Genomic DNA, 11784 nt, shown 5'->3' on the forward strand with positions numbered 1-11784 from the left:
CCTTGGTTCAGATCTGTGGTGTGGGACTGTGAAGTGTAAAGATTTAAAAACCTGTTAAAAAAAAGTAATCAATCAACTTTGAGACCTTCAAAAAGGCTTGTTAATTTATGCTCATTGTCCAGAGGAACTTTGGTGCATGTCATTCTGAATGCAGCACAGAAATATGAATTCAGATGTTAAGCAAAGTTAATCTGGTGATCCCACCTAAATATTTCCCCTCTCATGGTCCAGTATAGCACTTTAATGGACTTTATGACAGATGACATGTAACTATAGTGTCAACTAATTGTAATTACCAGGTATTTCTTTGTGTTGAGTTCTTTGTGTGCTGTGGTGAAGGTGCAGCTTGAAGTGCAGCACAAGTCGCTGTCAGTCACTAGAATAAAATCTAGATTGCCAAACGTGCCCAATAAGAAGCATTAATTCCACATCACACTGAGTTTACAGCTCTTGCTTTATTTGTAGTAAATCCTAAAAAGAAGTAAATCAGTCAATTAGGATTTTTCTTTAGCGTCCTCCAAAGGAACTGTACAGTATTTGTGAACACAACCTAATTGAAATCAAGTAACTTAATTGAGGCTTTGTGTTGTACTGTATGAAAATATCAAAGACCCTGTACCAAATATCTCCTTTATCTTTCCACAGGGTGATGACTCCGATGAAGATGACCCATTGGCTATCAGTAAACGGTGGACATTTGAGTGGAGCAGTCGGCGTTGGTCTCGTTTACAAGACTTCCTGTTGGACGGCACCAATGAAAGCAGCCCGACGGGTCAGATGGAGGGTCTGCACAGCACAGTGAGCAGCGAGAGCGTGCTGACAGACCTGAGTGAGCAGGAGATCACAGAAGTCTCCTCGCTGCACAGTGAGGACTCCGCATCCGCCATGCCTGACTCTATATCTATGGCATCTCTCTCCACTTCCTACCAACCACCCAGGGACCTTCCATATTACAACTCCCTGCCAATCAAAAGCAGCCACCACAGGCAAGGAGGGCGGAGTAAAGCCAAAGAGTTTTTGCGCCGAATGGAAATAATGCGTACTTGGGGGCCATCGACAAGGCGGAAAAGTTCAAATCGCAGGCTACCACTGGTCATCAGTGGGCCGGTGTTACAGGGAGAGGAGCCTCAGGCACTGCAGAAGCTCCAGTGTACTCCCATCAACCAATTGGAACACAGCCCTAAACTCAACCACCAAACAGATAATGGCACTTCTCCTGTCTCCCCTAGCAATGGTTGTAAAGAGCAATCCATAGTGAATGTGAGCCCGAGCAGTGAGACAGCGGCACCCAATGTAAAAGCGCCTGTGTGTACAAAACCTCGGACTGCCAGCAAGAGAAGCAGCATGTATCTGGAGGATATGGAGCTGCCTTCTCAGGGTAAGAGGACTGATGGGCAGAGCCAGTTCGGCAGAAACCAGTTTCGCTCATATGAAAACCTCCTCGTTCACATCCCCAAAGACCATAAACCAGGCACCTTTCCAAAAGCTCTGTCCATAGAGAGCCTGTCACCTTCCAGTGACAGAAACAATGACTCTCAAACACTGGCCCAAACTTCTCCATCCAACAATGGGCTAGGTGAGCCTTGGTCTGGCAAACTTCTGGCAAAGCCCCCCTGTCCTGGAGCTCCACAGGGCAGCAGGGTGAGTGTTTACGACAACGTGCCGGGCTCCCACCTTTATGCCAGCACAGGAGACCTGCTGGACTTAGAGAAAGAGGACAACGTGTTCCCTCACCTGGACGACATCATCCAGCATGTCAGTGGTTTGCAGCAAATAGTGGATCACTGGAGCCGCAGTGTGCTGCCTGAGGGTGAGACGGGGGAAGGAGAGGAGGAAGGGGAGGACAGGACCACCCCCAGTGAAGGGGAGAGAGATGGAGTTTCTTTGAATGACACTGATTCAACAGGGACCAGTAGGGAGAGACGAGACTCTGGAGTCGGGGCCTCGCTGACAAGACCACGGTGAGTAGCTGTTCAGGTATATAAAAGATCATTTGTTCAACTTGGGTCTTGTTTTTTGGAGTTGGTCTATAAACTGAGCAATCTTTACAATGAACAGTTCTACTTTTATTGTTCCCCTTCATTTTCATGGGCTTTTTTCTCCACCCCAGTCTACGATGGCCCAGTTTCAGAACCTCCGATCATCTCAACCAGCCTGCATCTTCACTGCAAATCAGTAGCCAGTCAGCAGGCCAGCTCAGCCTGCTGCAGAAGTTCTCATTGCTCCGCCTCACTGCCATCATGGAAAAACACTCAATGTCTAATAAGCATGGCTGGACATGGTGGGTACACACTGCATCACACCTGCATAATTGCTCTTTAATGCCTATTACAAATTGTATCATGTCATTGTCTTAATGTTTTTCTCCTCCTCTCTACAATGTCGCTCATCTTTTATCATTGTTTTTATATACAAAAAAATGAACACACCTTCTGTTGTGTTATTGCCTTTTTATTTCCAGTCTTCTGTGTCAGCTAAGGAAGAATTACTCTGTATGGGTGTGACAGCCTCTGTTTACTGCTGCCTTCAGCTTCTCTACATTAGAGCTGAAACAGCAGGACCATATACTCACTCAACACCTTCACATGCTTTTTAATGTCCTGTGTCATCTGCTACTCTGATATTGGCAGTTAACAAGTGTTTGTGCATAATCAAAGATGCCAGTGTTAGTTAGAAATTGGCTTTAGCCAAAGGCTGCCAGTCACCATAACCTGCAAACATAAGCACATCTCTGTGTTGTTAATGACCAGTCCTTTTTATTTTTTACTATCCCTAAGAGGGAAAACTGTTGACCAGCGTACACATGAAGTGAGATAATGAAAACACAGGCTGTTCTTTCTCCCACACCTTTCTCTAATTGTTTTCCATATATCACTCCCAGGTCTGTGCCCAAGTTTATGAAGCGCATGAAAGTACCTGACTACAAGGAGAAGAGTGTGTTTGGTGTTCCCCTCATTGTCCATGTCCAGCGCTGTGGTTTTCCACTCCCTCTGTGTTTACAGCAGGCCCTCAGCCACCTCAGAAAACACTGTCTGGACCAGGTTAGACAACAGCATTTACAGGACTGGATTAGAATCAGTTTCCTCCGCATAGTGCGAATGTTGATTACAGTATTTACATTTCAAACACAAGGCAGCTGATGTAAAAACCAACCTTTTTCTCACTGGCTTTGCTTCTGTCACTCCTCTCTCAGGTGGGTTTGTTTCGCAAGTCTGGCGTGAGGTCTCGTATTCAGGCTTTGAGGCAGCAGTGTGAGCTGTCCCCTGACTCTGTGAGCTATGAGGACCAGTCAGCTTATGACGTGGCCGACATGGTCAAACAGTTTTTCAGAGATTTGCCTGAGCCTCTGCTAATGAGCAAGCTGGGAGAAACCTTCCTGCACATTTACCAGTGTAAGTTGCCTTGAGCTCTGGATCCAGTCACCTGTTATGTGCACAAAATACTGAAGCTGCCACAACACAGATGAAGTCCTCTGCCTCAGCCTCAACTTCCCCCTAGGCACTCTGGCCACGGAGATAATGTGGATGTGGATTGGTACAGCCAGCTACTTTAAGCTCACAAGCTGAAATTAAAAGCGATATACACAGCACAGCAAGTACATGACAGTCAGAATAAGTCACAAACAAATAGCTTTCATATCTGGGTGACGGTGCTTGTTTGATACTTTTTTATATGACATAGAAATATGTTTTTGTGATTAGCATTTTATGATCTTAAACTATATAATACCCAATTCTCGATAAAATTAGCCAAACTTGACCAAAACAGTGTGTGATGTACAGTAATTTTAGCTTCTTACTGTATGTATGATTTTGTGTTTTACATGCACACTTTATTCCATCAGTCCTTGTCAACTGCTTTTCCATAGACGTCCCGAAAGAGCAGTGGTTGCAGGCCATCAGAGCGGCCATTTTGTTGATGCCAGATGAAAACAGGGAGGTTCTGCAGATGTTGCTCTACTTCCTGCGTGATGTTACTTCCTTGGTGGAGGAGAACCAGATGACACCAATGAACCTGGCTGTTTGTCTGGGACCTTCACTCTTCCAACTCAGCATACTAAAGAATGAGATGCTGTCACCAAGGTGCACATCTGAACTGACTCTTATGTAAAAACTATTCTGAACAGCAGCCTGCAAAGATTTGATCAGTGAAGTAATGTTTATGATTTTTTTGGGAGAAATAGCTGTTGCCATGGGAACTGACTAACAACTTGGTGGTTAATGATTGCAGCAACCCGATTAATGATTTTGGATTCAATTCAAAGCTATATCATTTATGTTAAAAGTATATGTATATATTGAAGTAAGTATGAATAAAGGTCAATAGTTATTAAGCTAAAACAAAACAGTTCTTTGTCTTTCACAGATAAATAACAACATAAAGCTTCTCCTATTTTATTTTGATGTAAATTTAATCAGTTGAACTCCTTATGATGGAAATTGCCCTTACCTCAGTAAGTGCATTTTCTATCCCTCTGTGTTCTGCAAATTCTGTGTAATTTATATTTCTCAAGGGTAATCCAGAGGAAGTATGCCACAGGCCGCCCTGATCAGAAAGACCTGAACGAGAGCCAGGCTGCCACCCAGGGCCTGGCACACATGATCACTGAGTGCCAGCGTCTGTTTCAGGTCAGGGTTTACAGTTTACAGCAGTATTTCATTGCTTGTATATTAGTCGTTCTTGATGGGGCTGTTTTCATTCAAGTGAAAAATGATAAATGACTGACAGAAGTTGTACAACTCATTCTGTATATGAAATGAACTGACCAAAAAAACTGACTACCTGAAGCCAAGTGATGTTTATCCGTGCTGAGTTTGTATTATCCAAGGCCTCAGGATAATTGTGTTTAATGCACTCTTTTCTAAAACTGTATATGATCATTACTTTGAGAGTGTCACCATGTACAAGTAGATACTGCTGTTAACAGTGCAAACCTTTTTAGGAGCTAAGAAAAACAGACTTGATTGCAGCGTGTTTTTGAGTTTGTTTTCATACAAGCAAAACTGGTTGACACCGAAATCTGTAGAACATGAAAGTGAATAGTGGTTTTAATTTTGTACAAAAAAATAGCATCTATTTTTAAACGTCTTTTTTCAGACATGGTAATATTTAGATGTGATGTGATGTCTGATGTGCTGCACGTCCTCTGGCTGTTGCCTAGATCCCCGAGGAGATGGTGACCCAGTCTCGCAACTCCTATATGGAGGCTGAGCTGATGGTGCCCCCACTGGACGAGCTGTGCAAGGCTCATGAGGAGGAGGTGGACGAGGACGAGGAGGATGAGGAAGGATCCTATCATGCACACCTAGAAAGCCTATTTCAGAACTTGTTGAAAGAAGCCAAAGATAAGAGCAAAGGCTGGGTGCCTCGTTCAACTAATGACCACACAGAACTGGCCTTTAAAAAGGTATGTGGTTACTGAATTTCTGGAGGTTCTAGCAAGCAATGAAAACAGAAAGGCGAGGAATACAGGGGAATGCTGCATCTTTTTTGGTACATCCCAAGTCTCTAATATTATCATTCCTCGCTGCTTGCTCCTTGATGCTCAACCATTATTCATCTTCTTGGTTGAACAACATCCCGAGACACTTATGTCCACTCTGAGGAGTGAGGGTTGAGGAGCAAGGAGTTAAGATCATCCTTTGTGGGAGTTTTTTATGAAGTGACATGATCCTTTATTGGAAATCAGTTGGTGAGTGGATGCTCTAGATAAAGGATCAGAAGGAAGGATGTTTTATGTCATGGTTCCTCTCTCCCTGTATTTTCTCCTTCCATCTTTTCCTCATGTTACATGGACAGGATCAAGACACAAGGAAAAGACAAGTGAGGGATACGTGGGCACATATAAGAGACTTGGGATGTGCCCTATAAGTATATGCATACTTTGCTGGTCGTTGCTCGCTTCTCCACAAGAAGCACAACTCAAGTGAAAAACTGACCCAAAATAAAAATCTAAATGGTTCCATATATTTCTTTGCTTGGAGACATACATACACAATCAAATTACACATGATAAGATAAGGTATACACCAGGCATAATGTCTTTGTATGTAAGGTGGAAGACAATAACCCCCTAAGGAGGTGGCGAGTGTGTGTGGAGGTGTCGGCAACTCCCACTGAGGTGCTGCAGCGGCTGCTAAAAGAGCGCCCTCTGTGGCAGAATGAACTACAGCAGGAGAAGGTTATAGAGACGCTGGATAAGCAGACAGACGTGTACCAATACTGCTGCCGCAACATGGCACCTCGACCCGACTGTGACTATGTGGTACTAAGGTCAGGATGACTGAATTTAATTAGCATGTTTTGTTTGTTTTAGAAGTTTTTATCTAAAGAGCTGAATTGAATTTTGATTAATCAAGAAAATAATCTGCAGTTTGGTCCATTAAAAGGATACCAGACAATATATCACATTCATACATTAAACTCCTGACTGAACTCAGAGCTTTTCACCTTTTTTCCCTCGGCCCCTTCAGATCATGGTGTACAGACCTGGGTAAAGGCTCCTCTGCGCTGGTGTGTTTGTCCATCGAACATGACGACAGCCCACGCATGGGAACAGTGAGGGGGGTTGTGCTGGAGTCACAGTACCTCCTGGAGCCCTGTGGGATGGGAAGGACCAGGCTCACACATATCTCTAGAGTGGACCTCAGGTGTGGGCAGACTGCAAGTGTTCTAATTGTAAATGTTCTAATTAGCATTGTGATCATTTATATGCAATACTTGCTATTTATGTTACAGAGGAAGATCTCCAGAATGGTACAACAAGGCGTTCGGTCATCTGTGCATTAATGAAGCCCAGAGGATCCGCTCCTCTTTTCAGCCTCTAGATCAGACGAGCACTGAGGCCAAGTTCTGAACCCCAGAAATCAAGCTTTATTTTGGGTCACACTGCCTGAGTAGCTAGGCCTGAGAAACACTGACAAAGGAGAGGAAACATTCAGGCAGTGGAGTTTGGTCTCTTTTCATGCTGCTGAGCCACACTGTACCATACTGTACTGAGTTATAGTCATTCACATACAGGGTCAAGTATTTTTCTCCATTAATTCTGGTCATTCTGGACAGGTGTCCTTAAACAATGTATCACTGCTTATTTATTTTCCAAAATATTTTTTTTTTGTATCACAGAACAAACAGTTCCAATTGTGAAACAACAAATTTGATTTTATTTGAATAACCATTAATGATTTACTGTATATAGTTGACTCATAGCCAACCATCTACAAATCCAACATCTTCCCAAAAAAATGATCTAATAAAACAGACAGCACCAGCAGGTGGGATCATGATCTGGGTGCCATAGCGTTAGGGTTAATATTTAATCTGAAACACTTTAATTTGAGATGAATTTAATTATTATTGTAATAGAATTTGTACCCTAGACTTGCACGCAGCTGATTTTGTAGTATGTACACTCACAAATAGCCTAAAAGTTACTTAAAGTAGAAAAAGTATATTAGTACTGATTATTTAGAGAAATCTATTTTAACGCCAACTCTTTAAAATGTCACATTGCCTACTTTGATATTTAATATGACTAATTCATCTAAAATGTATTAATGAATAGGTCTGAATAGGTCAGTAAATGTTAGAAACACAAATTCACACAAACACTGACAATATCTTACAGTCATTTTGCCCACAATTCATTGATTAATCTTTCAAGAAACTAATGCAGATCTGACTTGCCTGGATTTTTATTAATCTCTGCTTTAAAGATAGTATTTTACACTTACGTTTCAATATTTATAATATACACACAACTGTTACAGAGCCTTCTATAAAGATGCAAAAACATCTGTGCTCCTAAAAATCCCTGCAATATGAATGACCAAGTCCAGTACAATATGGATACCTGTCAACATTACATTGTGAAATGAGCGCACTAGTTTCAGGAAAATCGAGTGCATGAGGGATCTGGATAGCAGAAAGGGGAAATGTTCATCGGGTCCAAAAACGTGCTTGAGTCCTGCTATGGACATGTTGTGTTGGAGATCACTGTTGATTTAGTTCTCAGTCACTATTTTCAGTGTTTATCTTATCTAAATGAAATGTTCTTTTAAAGTTATTATTATTATTATTATTATTATTATTATATTTCTATATATGGTATCATTGTTGCTTTTTTGCTGTCATGTTATACGGTGTCTAAGACATGTGACCATTTCACTGCTTCTGGGAAGCATGTTTGAAATTGTGTGTGTGTGTGTGTGTGTGTGTGTGCATGGATGTGTCCACATATCTGCATTTTAAATATATGCGCACTGTACTGTAAATATATACAAGGCTTTCTGTGCCCACAAATCGAGCATAATAGTTTTGGAGAGTCTTCCTGTCGTACTGATATGCTGAAATGTGAACTTTCCACTCAGCATAATACCGAAGCAGTAGCAGACTGGAGCTTGCTCTGCCACGGCACTGCCTGGACTTTTTTTGTTTCAGCTGTAGGCTGCGTTGCTACGGTGTTGCTATGATACAGTATTTCTACAGTGCCACCAAAATCCTGTGTGGATGCTGTTTGCTGGAGAACAGTACGGTGTGTGTGTGTGTGTGTGTGTGTGTGTGTGTGTGTGTGTGTGTGTGTGTGTGTGTGTATGCCCCCGACTGTGTGGGGAAAGGTTCCAAATCTCGCTGATTGGCTGAGGTTTATGGTTATTTCTGACAGAATGACAGAAAACCGAACCAGTGTTTCTAAACAAGAGAATAAAAAATACAAATACATCAAACAAAACGCTGTCTTTTGTTTGTTGAAATGTTCCCCAGTGTTCGGCATTAAACTGTTTTAATATCACAGAGAACAACAGCAAGAAAATCACAGCAAATACTGATTATCACCAGCATTCTCCTGTGTCCTGTGCTCTTGTGTCCATTGAGTGGTGCTATTGTACTCCTGGAGGTCATGAATGAATCTGAAAAATATGCCATGGAACCTATTTTTAGATAATTAGGTGAATGAAAACTCATCAAAGCATCATTGGGTTGTCCCTAAGGACATTTTTTCACTGTTCTCTCTGTACATCCTTTCTGTGGATGGATAAACCTCCACAGCTCAGATCAATATTCAATCACATTTACCTACTTAGCCGCGTTAGATGGAAACTCTTGCAGAGGATGATGAAGGTGTTTGAATACAGACGCTGCCCTCCTCAGCTTCCCAGTAAGCCAGGGTGACTGTTACTTTGAAACAACAAAAATGAGAGAAACCTTGCTTTGGCCTCTACCTAACTGGAGCAGCAATGACCCTCTGCACTGTGGCTGTACGTTAGCTTCACTACTACATGTGCTCTGACAAATGAGCAACATGTTGCAAATTAAACTGGGAAAAAAATTGGTTTCCGAAAAGTTGAATCAAGATTTGATTTTCTCCGCTGAAACCTCTTCATTCACTGTACGTTTTCTTTGAGCCACAGCAGTGGCTGGCTGTCTTGGAACCTGGGCAACCTGTCATTCAGAGCAGTTCAGTGCACAAAAGATGCACAAAAATTATTGAGAGATAGTTGGAAAATCTTTAATCTTGAGAGTGACCTCTTCTGGAGAAAACAGAAAGTGCCTGTCTGCCCAGAGAGTCTCTTTATCCAGTCTGCTCCCCATATCCTCAGTGCAATTTGAAATTCTTGACTTTTCATCTGTGTCTACAGTTTTTCAACACGAGAAGTTTAAGATTAATGGACAGAGAGGAATGTCAGTGCGGCAAAATACAAAAAATATTCTGACAGCTGAGCCTGAGTAGTGTTCAAAAATATTGACACTGTAATGCAATATGGAAAAAAATGTAATGTTAATGATAATATAATATATCCTGTGAATTATAATGGATTTAGTTACTCCTAATATTATTGTTCTCTGTCTTACTTCAGCTTGGGGCATAATTAGGCTCTAATCTTGGTAGCTACATTTCCCATAATCTGGGGGCTTTGGGGGATGTAAACAGGAAGTGTAATGTTGCCATGGGGTTAATTAGTCATGCACTCCAATTTGAAATCTGTTTTCTATCTTATTTTTGACATACATTTTACCAAAAGGTACCATTAAAGGTATACCAAATTAACTCAGTGGATATGCAGACATTTCTCACTATACTGAAGAAAGCACTAAAATTTGAAGATTCTCTGGCAAGATCTGGAATTAGAGAGAGCATCTTTCCCCAAACGGATTTACAGATGTTTATTTGAGATTGACATCAGAGATAATATTGAAGATGATATCACTGTCATACCGGATTTAATTATAACACTGTCCTTTATGTCTGTTTGTTCAAGTTATGGCTCCATGAAAGAGTAGGCCTATAGTACATACTTTTATGGAGATACTCTCTTGGCGTGCAGATTCAGCGTCACTAATAGCTTGCTATGATTTCTGTGGATTGCAAAGAAAATAATTTTGTTTATGAAACCACACAAAACTAAGATGAACAAACTAAAAAGTTATATATATATATTTAGTTTCCTAAATGGAATGGCATTCAGTACTAGGTGAGAGAAATGGTATTTTGATTTTCTGTATGTCCTGCACATATAGTGAATTGACAATAAAAATCTTTGATCTTGATGTTAACAATTTTATGTAGTCATCAGTTCCCACTTAATCTGAATTTCTAAATAATATTCCATTTAGTTTGACATGTGATTCCTTTAATCTGAATGGAGGAGGGGAGAAACAAAAAAATGTAAAAATTTCTGCAGAAAAATTAGAAATTTAGAACTATTTCACAGTCTTGATAGAAAAATCATGTGGGTATTTTCAAATGTTGGTGCAGATTTCCCAGTTTTTGTTGCCATCTCCCCACCACACTTGTCGCTTTGTGGGAAAACAATGAGGGAAATTTGTACTTAAAACAGACCTTGAAGACACTGTAGGTGATCTTTCTAACTTTCTAACAACCACAAAAAGGTGTTTATTCCCTTTAGTGGATTGATTGGGCTTGTACAGCCCACAGGTAGGTGCTGTTCATATTTGCCTACAATAAATTCACAACTATTTTGATAATCGTGTAGAAATAACATGAAAAGATGAGAAAACAAAGGAAATAAGAAACAGGGAGAGGAGAGGAGAGGAGATGTGTTGGGTGCATAATGACATCTTAACATCTCGAACAGGTAAGTATAATTTTATTTGCTTTAATTACATTTTATATAGTAGTCATGAACCAATCATCTGTGCCTTAGTTTTTTAAAAACCTGAGCTACAGCTCCTCTGGTCTTCTATTTATCTTTCAGAGTGAGGAGAGAGGAAGTGATGGAGGGCAGGATGAAGTGTAAGACCTTTCATGTGCATGGTAAATATCAGTTTATCTAATAATATTAACGATTTTATGTAGTCATCTGTTAACACTTCATCTGAATTTCTAAATATTCCATTTTGTCTTATACTTGTTTCTTTTCAGGAGTATGGAGGAGGCGCGTCCCCAGCGAGTGTGTGTTAGAGCCCCGGTGAAGGCCCCCCCACTGTCCCCAGCCCCGGTCCGGTCAGACCCCGATGAGGAGAGGCTGTGAGGCGCACCTCACGGCCCCCAAGCGGCCCCCCAAAATACACTAAAAAAAAAAGGTATAATAACATAATATATATCTAAACCTTAAAATGAATTTGTTCAATATTATAAAACTAATACATTTTTCTCACTTTTTTTCTTAATTTCCCCATACATCCTCTCCTTATCACCGTTATAAGAAGATCAAGTGAGTTGGACATTGTATATGGAGTGCCTCAGGGTTCTGTTTTGGGACCTAAATTATTTATATTATACATTAACGATATATGCAAGGTTTCCGATTTAGTGAAAGTGGTTTT

General features: G+C 41.0%; 1 protein-coding gene and 1 long non-coding RNA gene across 9 annotated transcripts in view; both read left to right on the plus strand.

The window, feature by feature from the left end:
• stard13a (StAR related lipid transfer domain containing 13a) overlaps nt 1-8708 on the plus strand; it is a 43481-nt gene extending 34773 nt beyond the window's left edge. For all 8 annotated transcript variants that reach the window (XM_020620422.1, XM_020620424.1, XM_020620421.1 and 5 more), the window contains 10 exons: nt 646-1961; nt 2111-2281; nt 2882-3041; nt 3194-3392; nt 3869-4082; nt 4514-4628; nt 5162-5407; nt 6056-6273; nt 6474-6650; nt 6739-8708. In XM_020620422.1, the coding sequence (XP_020476078.1) occupies nt 646-1961; nt 2111-2281; nt 2882-3041; nt 3194-3392; nt 3869-4082; nt 4514-4628; nt 5162-5407; nt 6056-6273; nt 6474-6650; nt 6739-6856 (2934 nt within the window). In that variant the 3' untranslated portion in view covers nt 6857-8708. The remainder of the gene's footprint in view (nt 1-645; nt 1962-2110; nt 2282-2881; nt 3042-3193; nt 3393-3868; nt 4083-4513; nt 4629-5161; nt 5408-6055; nt 6274-6473; nt 6651-6738) is intronic.
• A 2326-nt stretch (nt 8709-11034) lies between these two features.
• On the plus strand, nt 11035-11393 carry LOC109971873 (uncharacterized). The gene is made up of 3 exons (XR_002276603.1): nt 11035-11093; nt 11214-11272; nt 11381-11393. It is a non-coding gene; the product is annotated as an uncharacterized LOC109971873 (long non-coding RNA).
• The last annotated feature ends 391 nt before the right edge of the window (nt 11394-11784 follow it).

Source organism: Monopterus albus, unplaced genomic scaffold, assembly GCF_001952655.1.
Source record: "Monopterus albus unplaced genomic scaffold, M_albus_1.0 scaffold237.1, whole genome shotgun sequence".
Lineage (NCBI taxonomy): Eukaryota > Metazoa > Chordata > Actinopteri > Synbranchiformes > Synbranchidae > Monopterus > Monopterus albus.